Below are 20071 nucleotides of genomic sequence, written 5' to 3' on the forward strand. Positions count from 1 at the left end.
CCTGTATGTCCATGTGGCATGTTGCCGTGCGCTGTGACTCTGGAGATTGTTCATCTGCTGATAAAAGACAGAACTAATTGCCGAGCTGCCGGCCTGTCTAATTTTCCAGCTGTGATGCAGAAAATAAACAGCGCTTGCAGGGGGTGGAGAACCCTCTGTTCGGAGGGAGAAAAGGCTGAGGCTGTGCACTGCTTAAGGAAAAGCAGTATCAGTGTTCAACAGCTGTCTCCGTGTCAGCACGCTTTTAAAGTCCCCACAATATTAAAACGAGCTGGTGTTCGCCAGTTGTGTGTGCAACAGAGCTTGGTGCTATTGATGCAGGAACGAGACGGGCTGGGAGCTGATATAAGGAGTTGCAAGTACAGTAGGGGAGGATTGCAAACCTCGCTTTCGATGCAGCGAGAAACCGCTTTGAGAGGCTTCAGGGCAGAACGGGACTGCGTGTGGGGGACTCCATGTGGCCTTTGTGGCGGCCGAGCAAATGCAGGCTTATTGGTTTTCGTGTTACAGGATCAAAGGACGTGTTCTGAAATCCAACACAAAATACACAGAATGAGAGGAGTGCGGTTGTGCAGGGCCAGTTTCTCCAGTTGTTTAAGAACATGTGTCCGTTTATAAATGAGAGGAGGCCGTCCAGCCCATCTGGCCTGTTTAGTAGTTAGGGGTTAATTGATCTGAGGGTCTCTTCAAGCTGTTTCTCAAGAGGAGCTAGGGTACTTCAACAGCATGGCTGGGGAGCTTGTTCCGCACTCCTGTTCTTGGCTTTAAACCCATTCCACATAGCTTCAACTTGTGGACTCTGGTTCGTGTTTCACTCTTTATTCATACAGATAACCAAGTGTTAGTAAGAAATAGCTGTGGTGCGTCTTTTTCTCACTAGTTTGCCTTGAAACCATATAATTGTTTACAGCACCTAACGGAAAGAAATTCAGTACCCTGTAAATAGGACGGGAGGTCTACTGGGTTGTCAGTGCTTTTAAGGATTTTGAATGCTTAGAAGTCACCTTGTAGTCTTCTTAAAGAATGACGGGGTTCAGTTCCATTAACCTGTCAGTGTAGCCCCAGAAAGTGTCTGATGTCTGATGACCCTTTTCAGGAGTGATTCCAGAACAGCAACATCTTTTTTTTTTTGTGTAATGTGATTAATTGGACAAACTGTATTCTAAAGAGGCCTTACTAGTGCATTGACCCATTTCATCAAATCTTTCTGTGATTTAATGTTCACACGTTTAGCTGTACTTCCCAGCATTTTGTTTGCCATTTTTAATTGGATCCCCACATTGTTGGACAGACGTAAATGACATGTCAACAAAAACACAAGTCTTCTCCATGAGAGGCGTCTTCTAACTCATCGATTCCCATCTTGTACTTATAATTTGTTTTTAAGACCTGCTTGGAATACCCCGTCTATCACAGATTGGAATTTAATAAACGAATATTGGAAAGCTACATGGCTTTCCCTCGTTTACTTCCCTGTCACACAAGCGGTCATGTCCTGTCTACGCCGCTGGGCAGTTCTCGCCCTGTGTGAAGGCAGGGCGCCAGTTGCCATGGCAGGGCTGTATTTTCAGCTCCTGGAGCAGGATTAGCCGCGGCCAGGGCGTTGCTGGGGATCCCCGGCCGTGACGCGGGGTGTCCGGGCAGGCGGGGGGCTCCGGTCGCCCCTGGCAGGCGGCCTGGCTGTGTCTGGACAGCGGGGGGTGTCCACCAGCAGCAGGTGTAGCGCTCTATTAATAACCCTGGGCCCCAGGGGAGGGGGCAGACTGCGTGTCACCGGCTCCAGGAAACCACCCGATTTTCGTTTTCGTAGCGGAGTTTCCCTTTCGGTACATCTTGATAAAATTCTAGTTACCCCCTCCCCCTGCCTCCGGTACTCAGAATGATTAAGCAGGTGGTCCTCGGACCAGGTGCCACTCTTTGCCGGTTGTCCTCCGAAGGGTGTCCTCTTGCCTGTTGTGCGCTCCTCTCTTACTCTCTTCTCCTGCGCCACTGACAGCCCAGCGTGTTTCAACTTTCATCATGCTGCTGGCGGTATTTGGCCCCCGTCCGCCTGGGGCTCGCGGCTGGAATGCCTGGATTAGCAGCCCGCTGGCAGCTCCTGTGCTGTGATTCATCCCCCTCACCCCCCCGCCTCCTGGGGGGGGGGAACTCTAGTGCCTTGTTCCCGGTTCCCAATTTAGCCCCGCTGCCGTCTTACTGGGTCCAGTTGACGACCTTGGTTTCCCGGGGACCAATGAGAAGCAGCAGACGGGACGTTTGCGGTGGTGGTGGTGGTGGTGGCGGGGGGGGGGGGCGAGCTTGGACTGCCACCTGACGAGGAGCGTCCCACACTTGTCTCTCCCCGCTGGGGGCCCTCGTGACCTGACCGGGGAGCTATACCAGCGTTGCGCGGAACGCTCCTCCCTGCGTCTGTGCTGGATCAAAGCCCGCCTGGTCCTCGCCAGCTCTCCTTTTACTGGCTTGTCGGTGGGGGATGAGTCAGGGCTGTTGTCCTGGGTTCAACGGTAATAATTCAAAATGACTGCGTTACTCTTTTTTTCCTAAGATCCCCACCCCAGAGCTGGAGCACGGACTCGCATACTGAAAAGTTTGATGTCGCTGCGTGCTGGTGACTGCATCTGTTGAAAATGTGTGCAGTCCTGAGAGGGAGCCATGTGCTTGGAAGAGATTAATTCTTCCCACGATACCTACCGTCGCTGATTTCTCACCATGCTGCGTGACTTGAGGTTTTGAAAAGTGGTGATGCTAATTCTGCTTCAGAAGCCTGCAGTCCTTCAGAACGGCCCGTTTCAGGGGTTCAGCATGAGAGCGGCACTCCGACAGGAAAGGATGGGGTGTTTTCATGAAATCTTGTTGGAAGTGATTAAATACAAAGTACATAAGGGCTCTTCAGACACGGGTCGGCCTTCGGAAGTCCATCTAATGGCCTCCTCCATGTGCTGGCCTTCTTCCAAACCCGTCCCTTTCTACACAGGGCGCTCCCAAGCAGAGCAGGCTGGGCTTCAGAGCTGAGACAGAGGCGCATTGTTCCAGTACTCGCAACTGAGCTCCTTTTAACAAATAATGTCACTGTGTGAAGACAGCAGGCTCTTCACTCACTACTTCACGGAACTCCGTTTTAAGGACTTCCTAGTTGAGCTACTGCAGCTCATCTTTCACGTGCATCAATTTTTTTTGCACAGACTGTATTTGGCTTTTAAGTGAAACCGGAACAAGATTTCTTGTCGTGCTTCCTATTGCAGAAATGTCTTGTTTACAGATGTATCGCTACCCTGACGCATCCTGGGGAAACAGCGGTTTGCTTAAATACTGCACTGGGACAAGATGCTGTAATCTGACTCTGCAACATCCCTTTTAAGCCGTAGACTTGACTGCGTTGTCTAGGATGGTTAAAGCTGCAGTTCAGATTTCTACAACAGATCTTTCGTGTTGCCAGCACTAGAAAAGCGGGCCTGCATGTCCAGTAAGGATGATTATTGACGGTGCTACAGAAAGAGAGATGTTTTTTTCTTTTGTCTCTCTGTACTCCGTATTATCTTGCAGTAATAAGAATAATATCCTTTCGCTTATATACCACTTTACTGGACACTCCACTCAAAATGTTTTATGGGTAATAGGGACTCCCCTCCACCACCACCAGTGTGCAGCACCCACCTTGATGTTGCAACGACAGCAAAAGTGTGCCAGTATGCTGCTCAGCTATCAGTGGTGAACAGAGTGATTAAGCTAGTTCATAGATGGGGTTTATTGGGAGGCCATGATTGGTAAAGGCCAGGTTTTAAATCTCATCTGAAGGATGCTGCCTTTTTTATGGTATTCCCTGTTACTAAGTATTTGGACCCACACAGACTACAGGGTGAGCGCCCCCTACTGGTCCCACTAAAACCTTCCAGCAGAAACCTTAGCTTTCCCAGGAGTCTCCCATCCAGGTACTGACTAACCTTGCCTGCTGAGCTTCAGTGGGCTGCCAGGTGTGAGCTGCTGGGTGATATAGCTGCTGGCAGTAGAGTTCTTCATCCCTAGTCCTGGAGAACCCAGGTCCCACAAGGTTAAATCTCCCACTTCTAAAGGCTTTCTAAAGGCGCTTTACTTGTGATTAGTGGAATAGGCGATTTGTTCAATTCAGTACTTTTATAGCTCTTTTGAAACAAAAGTTGGAAGACTCTATAGCGGGGTTCCTTTCATTGAACAGATTACCCGCTTTACTGATCGTTATCTTAAGGGTATTCCTCATCTTTAATCAGCTGTTTTAGGGTGGTTGTGAGCCTAACTGGAGCTCTCCAGGTCTGAATTGATGTCCAGTGTGAATGACAGTCCTGGTTGTCTGTGCTGAAGTGCCTTTATGTAAGGGTAAGAGTATAAATTTCTGTAAAGAACTGCTGTCGGAAGGCAAAGGTAACTTTGTGTTCATTCCCAAAGTCAGAGGACTGTGGGGTTTCCTGTAGAATGAAGTATTTCATTCCAGCACGCCTATTCCCCACAGTCTCGGCAGTCACCGTGAGGTTTGCTTACTGATTTAACAGGAGGAGGACTGTAGCGAAGGGCCTGGGGTGTGGGTGATCTCTGGATGTTTCCCCCAGTCCATCCTCTGTTCTTTCTGGCAGAGGTGGGCTGGTTTCATTCTCCGTGTGGAACAAAGAGTCTGTCTTCTGCTGCCAGCGTTAAATGTTATACTATAAATAGGCTCATCTTGATAATTTGCAGTCCTTTTAATTACCGGATGTCACAAAGCACGCAGTGTTAGCTGTGGATTCTTGTGCACAGAGCGGTTTGCTCACATGCAGTGATTTGTATTTGCTCTCTTCATTGCAGGTGGGGAAGGAGACTGTTCAGACCACGGAGGACCAGATCATGAAGAGAGACATGTCCCCGGCCTTCATTAAGTAAGCATGCCGTGGGCGGACGCAGGTCTCCGCAGCGGGGTCTGACTGTTGCTGGTTCTGGGGGATGGGCTTTGCAGAGATTCTGCCGAAGAGCCCCCTGTTGCAGGTGCAGAGATGATTACGTAAGGGTTGCAAAGAGGACGAGCCCATTCAGCACTGTCCGATCTGTTTGATTGTCATTCATTGGTCCAAGGATCTCGTCCAGCAGTTTCTTGAAAATTGCTAGGGTACTGGCTTCAGCAGCAGGTTGGCGTTCTTTAGTCCCACAGTCCTTTGCGTCAAGCGGTGCCTCCTGGATTTGGGATAAAAAGCAGTTCTCCGCAGTTTCCACTTAATTTTCACTATTGCCTCTGATAAAGTCCTCTAGGCTGACTTGTTTCTCTGCAAGTCAGTGTAGGACATTCCCTTACAGTTTATAGAATTGTGCGATTCAGTCTGTACTTAGACTTGCTTTTCAGGCTCTTAGTAGTGCCCATGGTGCACAGTGATTTCTACAAAACCCTTGAGTGGCCAGCAACGTTTGTGTTTTAATAAGGGGGTGGTGTTGGAACTGAATGATGAGCCACACTCCAAACTGGTCGTAAATGGAAACATTCTGCCCCATTGCCCTGCAACTCACAACTGGCAGCCCACTGAAGCTCAGCAGGTGTGAGCCTGGTCAGTACATGGATGGGAGACCTCCTGGGAAAAACTAAGGTTGCTGCTGGAAGAGGTGTTAGTGGGACCAGCAGGGGGCGCTCACCCTGCAGTCTGTGTGAGTCCTAATAAAGTATAGTGATGGGGACACTATACTGTAAAAAGGCACCGTCTTTCGGATGAGACGTAAAACCGAGGTCCTGACTCTCTGTGGTCATTAAAAATCCCAGGGTGTTTCTCGGAAAGAGTAGGCGTGTAACCCCAGCATCCTGGCCAAATTTCCCATTGGCCCTTACCAATCATGGCCTAATCCCCATCTATGAACTGGCTTCATCACTCTGTTCTCCTCCCCAGTGATAGCTGGTGTGTGGTGAGCATTCTGGCTCATCATCCAGGTGGGGCTGCACACTGGTGGTGGTGGAAGGGAGTCTCCATTACCTGTAAAGTGCTTTGAGTGGAGTGTCCAGAAAAGTGCTATTGAAGTGCAAGGACATTTTTATTATTATTGTAAACTAATCTGTTTGAAATAGTTTAGAGAAAGTACAGATTCCAGTAATACATTGTGATCTGTGTTTCGAGTTTAACCTTCTGTATTATGCAGCCATTTGGGGGATGAAACAAACTTTGCAATCCATCCCTCTGTCAGTGAAGTTCTGTAGAACATCTGCACCCTAGATTGTTTTTATCACTGCGTTCAGTACTAAATTCCGAAAACAATCCTGTTGCTGTTCAGGTCACTGCAGAGGTAGTTATTCTGCATTATCAACCACGCTCGGAGTTAAGTGTGTCCCTCACTGCTGGCCACTGTAGTAAAGCCAGTCCTGGCTGCCTGCTTCCCTCAGCTGTTGCAAAAGAACAGTGGGGACACTGAATATGTTAAAAGTTAGAGCATTAATGCTTAAACCTCGTGAAACTCTTGCATGAACTGGGAGGTTCAGAGACATAGAGTATTTTCCTCCTTTCTGCTTCTGTGAATTTTGTCGCAGACAGATATCCGTGGTCCTGTAGCTGTCTGTGTAATGCTAAATGTGTGAGTTCTGTTTAAGCACTTATGTTGTGTCAGTGCCATAACCAGGAAGTAAAGAAAAAAGCATATTTTCTCCTGGAGGTGCTTTGCTTAAATTGATAAGTTGAAAATTATATTATCATGAAATTCATCATAAGCACAACCAAAAGAATGACATCATCAGAAGAATATGTAAGTCTCTTAATGCCATGTAGAATAACAGTAATGGGCAGTACTGTCACTAGGCTGTGTGGAGCAGCAGGGTGATACTTATAATAGCTGGTTAATACATTTGTAATGGCAGGACAGGAAATAGTTAGATAATTGCGTGGGACAGGAAATAATCCAATAATTGTGCGGAACTACCTGTATTGCCTTTAGGCATTTTCGAACGGCTGTAGTCTAAAATACTGCAGTAGGAAATTACATGAAACCGTGCAATATTAATGGTATTTGGGGTCTGAATTAGTGTACTTGAGCTTCTGAGGTCGATAAAACAGTGAGATATAGTTCAGAGAAGGTTTAGAAAGATATAGTTTGCAGACCTTTCTGGATGGTTAGTTCAGTGTATCCATAATTAAAATAATCTTCTTCCCTGAAACATAATGGCTTTGCTAAAACAGCATTGTGCTTCTGATCTTTTTTTAAATTTCAAAGTGTCACTGCATGTTAGTGATAACAATCGTTACGCCTGAGCTTACTTTCACTTTCATCCACATGGCCTGCAGAATTGGGACAAACAGCTGCTGGCAGAATGAAGAGTCAAAATTTAACAGGAGGAGGACTGTAGCGAAGGGCTGGGGTGTGGGTGATCTTTGGATGTTTCCCCTAATCCATCCTCTGCTCTTTCTGGCAGAGGTGGGCTGGTTTAATTCTCAGTGTGGAACAAAGAGTCCGTCTTCTGCTGCCAGCGTTAAATGTTTTACTATAAATAGGCTCATCTTGATAATTTGCTGTCCTTTTAATTACCGGGTGTTGGACTCAGGACGAGTGAGGATGTTTATTTCTGGCAGCTGCGTCTGTTGCTTTGGGTAGTGGGGAATGCCTCGCTCAGCCCAAGGGGGAAGGAAGAAAATTCACATGTAGCAGAGATTTTTACAGATGCCTGAATTGCACGCCTGCTGCACGGCTGTAGCAGAAGTCAGGGTCTGCTGGAGTGGATGTACTTCCCCCTGACAGGGAGCGGAGGGGAACATGTCACAACAACCGCTGATCGCCACCCTGAAATGATCACCAGCTGTTTCGTAGTGTTAAAGGCTTTAAAGGTCCCGCTGTCTTTTAACGCTATTTGAATAATGCGGTTACAAAGAAAATCCGGGTGAGCTTTCTGTGAGGAGTGGGTAATGTGCAGCCTGCAGCTTGTTGGACGCTAACTCTATTGGCTACGCAGTTCTGAAATCACTTCCTGCCGACTGGGCTCGTCGTAGAATCGAATTTTGTTTGCAGGCTCCTGTCTGACTGCGGCTCGGAAGCGCACCAGTTAGATTGAATGATTTCTGGGTGGCAGCATCTTAAGTCTGGTTAAATGGCTTCTTTGTCTTGGGCGGGACTGCTGTCCTAATTCACGCAAAGCGGCGAAAAGAGAAGACCTGCGAGAGTGAGAAACGTCACCACGGAGGAGAGTTAAAGCCTTCATTCTGACACATTTCACAACAGAAGTGAGCCGTTAACCCTGACGTTAGTCAGTGCCCCACCACAGCCACAGAGGCCTTTCCTCTGTCCCACATCCAGCGCTTCAGTTTGCAGAACAGCAGCTCTGTCAACGACCAGCATCCATCCGTCCATCCGTCCATCCGTTTTCCAACAGCTGTATGCAGTACAGCCTCACAGGGGAGCTGGAGCCTATCCCAGCAAGCAGCGGGCGCAAGGCAGGATACACCCCGGCCGGGATGCCAGCGCATCCCAGGGCACACAGATACAGACACGCACACCCTCACACCAGGGCCAGTGTTCCCAGAAGCCAGTTAACCTCCCAGCATGGACTGTGGGAGGAAACCGGAGCACCCGAAGGAAGCACAGTAGATTGTGCACATTCACTTTTTACTGCTGCTTTCTCCTGACCTGCAGTCCTCCTCTTCCACTGTGGTCATTTGTAGAACCAGTTCCACTGTTAAACATCTGTAATTAAAAAAAATATACTTTTCAAACAGTTGATTATATATTGATGTGTTAAATTTGAAGTTCCAAAATGCTGACAAGCAATTCAATGAGAATGCAAAATGATGCAGCATTTCCAGTTTTGTGCCGCGAGCAAAGACTGTTTGTCTTTGTTACATGTGGCCATTATCAGTTATTTCTGAGGAACAATAATTAGAAAAAAACATCTGACAAACCGGCTACTATGTGTCAGGTCCTGGGCTCTGAAGACTCTCCTGTTTGAAGAGAGATTGCTGTACTTGGTTCATTTGCAAGTTACACTTTGTGCCTCCTCATCTGCCTGGTCTCTGAGCTGGTTTGTCCCTTGAAGGATGCGGTCTGGGTGCGATCATAGAATAGCACAAATTGTCCGGTGACAGAGAAGTATCCTGGCAGTGCCTGTTCCCAGTATCTGCTTCTGCTGCCTTCTGCTGCGCCGTGGATGACCGCCGGATTTTCCACGATGTGAGTTTTTCTTTCTGGATCGTCCCTGCAGGGTGGAGAACGCCTGCACTAAGCTGGTTCAGGCGGCCCAGATGCTAAGGGGGGACCCCTACTCCGTCCCGGCACGCGACTATCTCATTGACGGATCTCGGGGGATCCTGTCTGGCACCTCGGATTTGCTTCTGACCTTCGACGAGGCGGAGGTAAGCCGGTCGGTGTGCCCTGTGAGCAGGGACTCGTGGGATGGCGACTGCCTCTTGTGGCGGTGAAGAATCCTGCAGCCTGAGGCAAAATCAGACCTGCGCCCCAATAAAAATATTGATGCTTTGCTTCGAAAGAATTTAAAGTGCTAAACCATCCGTAGTTCACCTCAATGCTTGACTCTGGGAGCTCTGGGGAGAGCTCCGTTGATGTTTCTGGCCTCTTGTGTTAGAGGTGTTGCGTGAATTTGTGATAAACCCTCCTGTGGTTTTGAACTTCCTTTCGTTGTGTTCACAGCACCTCCTGTCAGTGGTCAGTGCCACTCTCCCCACGGTCTCCTATCAGCGATGTCTTGTTGAGTTCTTTGTTAGGTGACAGAAGGTCCAAGTTTAATTTGCTTTACATCTTTGGGGAAAAAAAACTGCATCACCTCTTATCACAAGACTGTGATAAGAGTCTTGAAGTCTTGGTAGTTACAGTTTTACAGGGCTTCCTTTCATATAAAAGCATTCGGCCTTGACTATTAGCCAGAACACTCTTGGAAAAGGCAGGGAGAGGTTGAGTTAGCTGGAACTAAACAAGCAGCTCCACCATAGAAGCCTCTTTCGGTGAGCCCAGCTCCTGAAATGGGGCTCTGAAACAAGGGAGGGAAAGAGGGAGTCTATCCATTTAATCACCACTTCCAAAACTAAAGATAAAAGAGCTGTCCTCCATTCTGGCATTTTGTGAAGCAATACCAAACAATAAAATCCTTATCTTTACACAGATAAAAGATAAAAAGGGGAGGAACTGTTTTCGCCTGGGGTGCATTCATTTGGTGCATTTTAAGGGCCTCATATAAAACTCTTTACTTTCCTCACCCTCACATGAGTCAGTTTTTGTTTGCCTGATGTTTTCTGAAGCTGCTGCTGGTTCTCCAGGGCCAATTGGATTGTGGGAGGAAAACGGAGCACCCGAAAAAACCCGTGCTTGTCACATGAAACAAATACAGTGTTGATACAGCGCTGTTCAGTTTCCTAGAATGGAAGAATATTTTTGCTCTCTTAATGTGTTTTGTAGTGACCCTGGCTTTCGTGTCTTGGAATTGCAGGTTCGGAAAATAATCCGTGTGTGCAAAGGGATCCTGGAGTACCTGACCGTGGCAGAGGTGGTGGAGACTATGGAGGATCTAGTCACGTACACGAAAAATCTGGGACCAGGTCTGGTGACCTCATTTTCCTTTCTCTGAATGCCCCTGCTCTCTTCTGAGACGTTTGCTCCCCAGCACTTGAACAGTAACATTGAAATATAGGGGGAGCATAATTTTATCAAGATTCCTAACCATATTAGATTTGAAGTCGAAGTATTTCAGGGTTAGGCCGTCTTTGACACCACATGGCTTTATCCATCCTTGTCTGTACTATATTCATCTTGGACTTATGTTTGCTTCCATTTCAACACGTGAGCGGGACTTATCCCATTGCAGTAGTAAGGAGTGCTATCATCGTATCAGTTGGGATCACTGCACCTTTGCATGATGTCACATGGAAGGACATTAGCAGTAAAGAGAGGGAAGGAAATGTTTTGCTGGCTGACTTCCTTGTATTGCCATGACTTGACCTGATGGATCACAGTTGTGCCTGATGTTGCGTGTTGGGGTGAGGACCATGGCCATCTCTTGCTGAGCAGGCCTGTGCGGGCTTTTCTGCAGGCATGACGAAGATGGCCAAGATGATTGACGAAAGGCAGCAGGAGCTGACGCACCAGGAGCACAGGGTGATGCTGGTGAACTCCATGAACACCGTGAAGGAGCTGCTGCCTGTGCTCATATCAGGTGAGCCAGACACCTCCCCAGCAGGACTGGAGCACCTACAGGATCTCCCCTGTCACGGCTTGGCCTTTCAACCGTTTTCTGCTTCAGAGGGAGGTGGAAGGACACTTCTTACCCCCCATCGATCTTGCACAGCACTTCGGTTTTTGGTACTTGGGCGAGGTCTTTGGATTTGCATAACGGTGGCTGGCTGAAGGCTCACAGAAAGGGTCGTGTGTTCACATTGGGGCCAGCCTGCCGTCTCTTCAGAGAGCCACTGCTTCTGCAGTGTCTTTTACTAAATTGTCCTAGAGGTTTGCTGCTCTTTCTCCGATGACGTTGTCGCAGTTGAAGGTGTCGTGTTGTTATGGGGGACTGTTATCGCGTTAGACCCATGGGTTAGCAGCCGGATGGCATGTTAAAGTGAGACCAGAAAGGCCCCGTCGGTGGCTGATGTGGAGAGCCGGAGGGAGACGGGGTAGGCCCGAGGAGGCCTCGTGGAGCCACGGGTGAAAGAGATCTGGCTCTCCTGTGATTGCTCACGCCGTCCCCTCTCTGTCCGGTCACAGGTATTAAGATCTACGTGACGACAAAGAGCTCCCAGAGCCACGGCGTGGAGGAGGCCCTGAAGAACCGCAACTTCACCATGGAGAAGATGAGCGCCGAGATCAACGAGATCATCCGCGTGCTGCAGCTCACCTCTTGGGACGAGGACGCCTGGGCCAGCAAGGTAGGGCCTCCCCCCCCCAGCCAACCTGGCTCCTCGAAACCGCGCCCTCCTGCCCCCGAGTCCGCGGCACCTCGGCTGCACTTCAGCCCCCAGAGTACCCATGAGGCCGTGCGGCGTTGCTGCAGCTCGGCTCACAGCTGATTCCTGGCCCTCTAAAACCAGCTGATGATTCTCAAAAAAAACACCTGTCAAGTCACGACAAACTTCAGCGCCGTGTACGCATATCCTATTAAAACGAAGAATGTGTTCCACAGTTTTTCAGTTCAGTTTTGACAGTTTCGGGGTACAGTTATTCTGTGGAATCATACCGATTACACCCTTTCCACGGGTGACGCACGTTCCTGTCGCGGATGAAGAGGGCGGAGGGACTGTAGTGGGTTGTCACCAGCATCCAGCAGGGCACCATTTCCCACTCTCTCTCTCTCTTCTCCTGCATGGGCGGCGCCCTTGGCATATCCTCTCTCTCCCGAGTTCTGAATTTCATATATTATTTACTGTGTATTTTTAAGTGTTGCTCTATTTGGCATTTTAATTTATTAAGCAGCACATGTTTATACCTCACCATCTTGAGTGCTAATTCTGTAAACTTCACTTGCACAGCTAAGGAAGGGTCGCCTCTGACTCGTGTGGAACTCGGGGTCCGTAAAGCCTCGCGGAACAGAACAGTTAAACTGCCAATCCTCCCCCCCCCCCTTTGGGATCTTTGCACACTCCTTAGCTTGCTTTGTAAATATTTTCTGTCTTCATGACACTTTTTACCTAGAGGTTCCCACCAAATATCCTTTTTTCTTTACCACTTTTCCATTGGCTTGGTTGTGATAACTAGTTAAACGTGTACTTTTTGTTCTTCCTTTTCTTTTTCATTCTTTTCTTCCCTGTAGAAGGTAAGCCTGCGTCTCTCCCCTCGGTGTGCTGGCGCATGCGTGCTGGGTCAGTGTGCAGTGTGCAGACAGTTTAGTGCAATGCAGTGGCTTTTGTGTGTGCTCTTAGTTTTTCCATCAGTAGCCTCTTAATTATCTGTGCCTTGTGGGTGAGTAATACCTCTCAGAGTGCTGAAACGGTGTTGTGGATGTCATGATGCTGTATTTGGAAATGCAGAGACTAATGTCTATGAACTTTCAACATTGGGTTTTGTGTTGCAAGATTAACAGCCATAAACCTTTTGAGCTCCTCTCTTCCACGGCATGCCACAGTTTAGACAGCAGGACAGGGCCTTTCTTTGCCTTTGATGTTGCACTTTTCAAAATGTTCAGGAGATGTGTGGGAAGACATTTTATTTTTATACATACATTTTCATTTCATATAGTGCCTTTAAAAGTGGCTTCTCAAAGCACACAGTACACAGTTATAATCAGCTTTTGGGAAACAGTAAGAAGGCTAAGGGGCAGATACAGAATCAATTAAATAAAAGCCCTTCTGAAGAAGTAGATTTTGAGTCTTCATTTCAAAGTGCTCAGGGAAGGTGACTCTGATATCCTTGGGGGCAGAGTTCAAGAGTTTTGGGGCGCAGCAGGAGAAGGCGTTTCACCTAGTAAAGACGCTGTGCACGTTAGGGTACTGAACGGAGCGGTGGAAGGGGTATAGCTACGGGGAATCTCCTCAATCTCCCAGCTTGTATCGTTTACCCCAGGGGTGATCCTGGTCCTGGACTGCGGGTGCTTCCGCAGCTTTTCAGTCCAGCTGGGCCTGTGATGACCTGAATCAGCTCCTCGTACGCTTAAAGAGACCTGGAAGTGCCTTGGGTGCAAACCAAGAGGATGAGAAGAGTCTAATTCTGTGTTTCCCCAGCAGAACCACTCCTCACATCTGTTAAGAATACCCCATAAACCAGAGGCCATTCATTTCCCCCGGCTTCTTCCTAGAAGAAGAAACCATGATATCTGCATGCCCTTGGAGTTATAAATTCAACAGTTTGTTTTGATTACATGATCAATGTGAGCAAGGGCCTTATAAGCCTCAAGAAATACCATTTGTTAGACCACTGCTCAGATCTGTAAAAACTTCTCTCAACGGCATAGGTTTTCAAAATGATTACGTAGTGCCTTAGGTTAGCAGAACCTGGACCAGCACTCGCAGAATGACACGGATCAAGTGGGGAATAAAAAAGCAGTGGAGAGCCACTGGGCTCAGAACGACTGAATCCCGATTTCTGCTCAGTTCGTTCCAGCTGGGAGTTTTGACGTTCTGGCCCGTCTGATCATGTCTGTTGCATCTCGCTCGAGCTCGCAGACGTAAAGACTCAGAAAAGGCCCTGCGCCTTTCTCTACGCGTTTTTAAAACTGTGGCGTTGGCGTGCCGAGCGGAAGGGAGGAGCTCCCAGGGCAAACGCAGGCGAGAGATGACGCATCGAGCCTAACCTGGAGTTCCTCATCATGCAAGCCGAGTCCCACTCCTTGCGTGCACTGAGGAGCCAGCTTGCCCTGGGAATGCCATACTGTGTGTTTCTAATACTAACCCTCATCTGAAAAGCACAGAGACCTGGGAAAGGACATCTGTAATGTGTCAGCCTGGGTATTGCGTGGGCATCCGCCTGCTCGCGGTTGGTTTTGCAACCTGAGCGATGGCTGAGATTTGAGCTACAGGGCCATGTGAGAGCCCCCTGCTGTGAAGTGCCTCTCAGCCCTGCATTTAGATATTGAAGAAGGTTTGATTATTCACCTACTCCTTTACCACTAACTCCCTGTGCTTCATGCCTGTGTTTTTTTCTGTAACGTCTGTACTGTGGGAGTTTCAGGTCACTTCCTGGAACTGATATCCTGCGCACGGATTGGGTTTGATTTCACTAGGCTTTTGTCAGCTCTGGGCTCATGAACTCCCGTTTTCCTGACATTAGTAACTCCACTTGAGAATGTCAAGGCGACAGTAGACCTGGAACGTTAGTAAAGTAGAAGAGCTTTAGGTGTAAACCGATGCTTTATTCAAGGTGGGGTATGTCCGATACATTATCAGTCTGAAGCAGGTCGTCTTCTACTTTGAAACTTTGTTTTAAGATATCATGCATGATAAATTAGATTGTTTTTTTCATTGACCTCTTATGGAGTTATGATCAGAGTCACTTGTCTGAGCTGTTGTATTTTGACAACTGAAAGCCTTCCCAGCAGACCATTAGAGTGTGCATTGGTGTTGCCACTGTATGTCTGTGTCTCTTCAAGTCTTCCCCTGCAGTCTTATCTCTTTATAAGACGTAAGACTGTCTTTACTCTGGGCTCTGTGTGTTGTATGTAGCTCTATGATTATATACAATCTTGACTCTGCTGCACCATTGCAAATGCTAACAATGCCTCCTTGAACAGATAATTTTGGCAGTTGCAACTGAAAGGAATTGAGTTGTGATGAATTGCAGAAGTTGCTTCAGGATACGTTTTTAATCTTACAAGGCAATACAAAGATGTGAGCATCCTCTTTTGGACCAGTACAGGAGGGATGACTAAGCCAAGCTAACCACAACCACTGTTTTATCCAAAAAAGGACATGACTCTTTCATGCTTCCTCACTCAGAATTGCAGCTCAACATTAGACTTATGTGAAGCACTTACGATGAAAAAAGTATTATAACATATTTCAATAGGGATGACAATGCCTGCTTCACCTAATTAGTAATTACAGCCTCAAATTATCATTCTGCCAAGACTGTCATGCTATACATCTGCTAACGCTCATGAAGCATGAGCAAGCAAATGTAGATGTAAAAGCATTTCTATAGTCAGAATTAGATTTTTGTTATGGTAAAACCACATAGTAGTAGCTGCTGTAACTAGTGTCTGAAGTCCTCTAGGTATCTAGGACTGGGGTGCTGTATAACATGTTCTGTATGTGTGTAAAGTAAATGTTTTTTTGTAGTTTAGAATAGTGAGTTTCTGTTAATGACTGGAGTAGCAATTGATTTATTTCATGCCTCAGCTCAGAGCTGTGACCGCACACAGACAATGAGGAAGTCTAGGCAGACCCCTCTCAGCCTCCCCAAGGCAATTCACCAGTCCGTTTAAAACGTTTGTCCCAGAGGTTCAGTGCCCATCGGGGGACAGCCATGTCCTTCATTGCGTGTCCTCGCCCGTCATCATGAGAGCGCCCTACTGTACTTCTTCCTCCCTGCCCATGCTGACCTCTGACCTAACCAGAGAACCTGAGCACATGATGCGATTGATGTTATACAGTATCTGGACTTATTCTGTGTTTCTAGCTATATGCAGTGTAAGAGCTGATGATCTTATTTCTTAAATTAAATTTATGCTTAAATTTATGAATATATTTCGTCAGTATAGTGACGGGGATACAATACTGTAAACAGGCGCTGTCCTTTGGATGAGACGTAAAACCGAGGTCCTGACTCTGTGGTCATTAAAAATCCCAGGGCTTTTCTCGAAAAGAGTAGGGGTGTAACCCCGGCGTCCTGGCCAAATTTCCCATTGGCCCTTACCAGGGTGGAGGGGAGTCCCCATTACCTGTAAAGCGCTTTGAGTGGAGTGTCCAGAAAAGCGCTATATAAGTGTAAGCAAATATTATTATTATTATAAAACCCGTCGGTTCAAGGCTTAGTTCTGGCCTTCCGGAACAGACTGGGCCATGGACGCCGTCTTATTTTTCACCTGTGATTCCATCTGTGCACTTAAACTGCACAGTTTATACTTGAGTTGATTTAGCGATAAACTTAATTCCCTGGACAAGTCTATTTGAGGTGTTGAACTGAGAGTGGAGCCTGGGGTGGGCAGTCAGATGGGCTGAATGTTGATGTACCTTGCTGTGCGGGTGCAGAGCCCTTCCTCTGAAGGGCGTATGCATTGCTGCGCTGTAGTCCTGTCCAATCTGCCGACGCAGCACCTTTTCTCTCGTGCCTGATGTTAATCTCAGAACCTTTCCATCCGTTTTTGCACAAGCTCTCAGAGGAGCCTTTTGTTAGTGGACTAGTTTTGTTTTTTTCCCCGTTCCATTGTTTGATGTAATGTATATTGTATTACCGAAGGTTTGCGGCCCGTAATAGATATTTATTGTCTTTCTTTCTTCCCAAGGACACTGAGGCCATGAAGAGAGCCTTGGCGCTCATTGACTCCAAGATGGCTCAAGCCAAGGGATGGCTGAGAGACCCTAACGCACAACCAGGTACTAGTCCCGGTCCTCACCTCCTCTCGCTGGCCACCCCAGGCCTCACCACCAGCAGATGAAACGTACTGAACAGGGTGGAAAGGCGTGTGCCACTGTAGTGTACACAGGGAACAGGTTTGAGTAGGGAGCATGCGTAGGCTATGAAGAAAAAGGTCAAGGTTTATTCCATGCTGCAAGGAAAAGAAAAGAGCTGAAACTGTGGAGATGTGTTCGGAATAAACCTGTTCCTGTACAGAGGGAACACTGAGCTGAACTGTCCAACAGTAGGTCAGGGAGAGAGAGAGAGAGACGAACACGGGAGTAATTATTTGTGGGCAAAAAGATGCTTATGGGACGAGAAGCTCCTGTTTCCTAGGTGTCTTGCCCGTGAAGGTCCAAGTGAGAATTTCAAGGTTGCACTTTTCTGCCCCGGGCTAGGGGACGCTGGCGAGCAGGCGGTGAGGCAGATCCTGGACGAGGCCGGTAAGGTTGGAGAGCTGTGCGCCGGCAAGGAGAGGAGAGACATCCTGGGCACGGCCAAAACTCTGGGGCAGATGACCGACCAAGTGTCAGACCTGCGTGCCAGGTATACGTGATGTCAGGCTGCTGCAGCTCGTGTTCACACGTAGGGCAGGGAGCAGGTGGATAACTGCTGTTGGGCCTTCTTACATTTCAGCCCAGATTCTTATTAATAGGTTCACCTCTATGGCGTAGCCTTGTTGCTGAACCAATCAGATGGGTCATACTACACTGTACCTATAAAGCAGTAAACATCGTGTTACAGACAGTGTCTATGGCATCTACAAGCATACTGATATGACTTGTGGGGAGCAAAGCCTCATTATAAAGTGAAACTGGTGTCCTGTCCCGAGTCAGGTAGTGCTTCGCTATCGGAGATTGTGACCGTTCTGGGCCTCTTTGGTCAGATCGCTGGGGGACCGAAGGGTCAGAGTGTCCTGAAAGGGCAGAGTCGCTCTATAGATAGAAAGAGTCTTTACCAGTGCAAGAGATGAGAAGAGGTTTTGTTCTAGGTTGAGAAGAAAGACGGATTTCAGTAAAATAAGGGTTTTCACATCCATCTTCTGGGTTTATTCATGTGCAGGGTCTCCCAAGTGTATTTTCTTTCCAGAAATTAGATGATAGTGCGCGGCCGTGGTAAGTGATGTTAATCGGGCTTTCAGAGGTGTGCAGGGCAGAAGTCGTGGCGGTGTGTGTGTGTGTGTGTGTGTGTGGGCTGCTGTGGAGTCGCCGCTGTTCTGAGATTGTTCTCGCTCGTTCTTGCTCCCCAGGGGGCAGGGTGCCACGCCCGTGGCCATGCAGAAGGCCCAGCAGGTGTCTCAGGGCCTGGACATGCTCACAGCGAAGGTTGAGAACGCAGCCCGCAAACTAGAAGCCATGACCAACTCCAAGCAGGCCATTGCCAAGAGGATCGACGCCGCGCAGGTAGGAGAGAGACCGCGGGATCACCTCCACCTTTTCTCCGCCTCCATCGCCGGCAGCTGGCTGGCTGCACAGGAAGGGCTCATTGACTGCAAAGGTGCCAACATATTTGGGAATCTGCAAAACCTCTTTCCCTGAGGAGTCCACAGGAAAAGGGTACATGCCAGTAGAAGCTCACTGAGCAGTTATATTTTTCTGAAGTTTTCAAAAAAGAACTGCTAAAATACGAGCAAAACAGAGTCTCATTATATAGCTTTAATGGTATTGTATTTATGTTGTGTTTCTCTACCATGTGTTATTTATGACACACCAGATGGTTAAAGTCAAGAACTTACTGGGATTGAGTGAGGAGAAGAAAAGCTCCAAGAAAAGACAGACCAGCTGGGCTATAAGACTTGTACTTTTCCTTTTTTTTATGAATTGCACTGTAAATCTCCATTGGCTAGAGCAGGACCAGTAGAAAGTGCTGTGTGAGATTTTAACCCTGCAGTTCCCGTGTGATGTGGAAGGGCTGGCGTCACAGGCCGTCTCCTGTGGTTTTTGCGCAGAACTGGCTGGCTGACCCGAACGGCGGTCCCGAAGGCGAGGAGAACATCCGTGGGATCCTGGCCGAAGCGAAGAAGATCGCGGACCTCTGCGAGGACCCCAAGGAGCGGGACGACATCCTGCGCTCTCTGGGAGAGATCGCCGCTCTGACGGGAAAGCTCTCCGACCTCAGAAGGCAGTGCGTACCCACAGGCCAGCCTGTCCTGCCATTTGGTGTGACAGGAAGCGTTTCTTCCACAGTGCCTCTAAGAAATTTTACTTTCTGGAAGAGCTGATGTTTTAGGTGAAATTGTCACACGTCATAGTGTGCCCCCAAACCTATTTTTAGAGCCTGCTTAGTCACATGGTGAGGCAAAACCCTCTGTAAAGACATACTTGTGTCTCAGTGGAGGAGGAGGAGGTCTTGGGATGGACCAGGAGGGCCTCAGTGGAGGAAGAGTGGGGGGGGGGGGGGTCTTGGGCTGGGGCAGGAGAGCCTCAGTGGAGAAGGAGGAGGTTGGGGCTGGTGGAGGAAGTCCTGGGGTGGGGCAGGAAAGTCACTGTATCATCTCGGCTGCTTTCTTTAGGGGCAAAGGTGACACTCCGGAAGCCAGGGCTCTAACCAAGCAGATCGCCACAGCGCTGCAGAACCTGCAGTCCAAGACCAACCGGGCCGTGGCCAACAGCAGGCCCGTGAAGGCAGCCGTCAACCTGGAGGGCAAGATCGAGCAGGCCCAGCGCTGGATAGACAACCCCAGCGTCGATGACCGCGGAGTGGGTGGGTGAGGCGCTCCGTGCTGCTGTACACCTTGACCTCGTAGCTGAATCGGACTGTCCTATTCCGAGTAACGAGACCCCAGGCCAGGCCTGTTTGTGGACCGAAGTGCGAGATGTCAGGGTTATCTGTTTGCCAGTGACGGCTTTATGTGTATAACCTAACTAAAACTGGACCCGGGTTGAAGTTTTAAGAAAAAACAAGACAGAATCCCTTTGCAGGCAAGTGCTGCTAATGTCCTGAGGGATCAACGTCCCCGTATTGTCTGCAAAGAAAGGCGTCCGTTTTGATTAAATAGGATTTGCCGAACTTTAAAGCTGCATAGTCACTCCTCAGGGATTATGCTCTTGTGATGAACGTGATGACTGAACAGTCACGGGAGCTGATGTTTGTTCAGAAACGGCTAATACACGTCACAGGTGTTGGC

General features: G+C 48.3%; 1 protein-coding gene across 4 annotated transcripts in view; it reads left to right on the plus strand.

The window, feature by feature from the left end:
- The window catches only part of vcla (vinculin a), a 47438-nt gene that overhangs the window by 13239 nt on the left and 14128 nt on the right, over positions 1–20071 (plus strand). For 2 of the 4 annotated variants that reach the window (XM_088916426.1, XM_088916429.1), the window contains exons 2-11: positions 4813–4883; positions 9158–9308; positions 10397–10505; positions 10997–11119; positions 11665–11825; positions 16832–16922; positions 17343–17490; positions 18194–18347; positions 18893–19068; positions 19457–19647. In XM_088916426.1, coding sequence (XP_088772552.1) covers positions 4813–4883; positions 9158–9308; positions 10397–10505; positions 10997–11119; positions 11665–11825; positions 16832–16922; positions 17343–17490; positions 18194–18347; positions 18893–19068; positions 19457–19647 — 1375 coding nt within the window. Of the gene's footprint in view, positions 1–4812; positions 4884–9157; positions 9309–10396; positions 10506–10996; positions 11120–11664; positions 11826–16828; positions 16923–17342; positions 17491–18193; positions 18348–18892; positions 19069–19456; positions 19648–20071 lie in introns of all 4 variants that reach the window. The other 2 variants (XM_088916425.1, XM_088916428.1) reach the window with 1 other exon arrangement.

This window comes from Atractosteus spatula, chromosome 5 (genome assembly GCF_055471065.1).
Source record: "Atractosteus spatula isolate fAtrSpa1 chromosome 5, fAtrSpa1.hap1, whole genome shotgun sequence".
Taxonomy (NCBI): Eukaryota; Metazoa; Chordata; class Actinopteri; order Semionotiformes; family Lepisosteidae; genus Atractosteus; species Atractosteus spatula.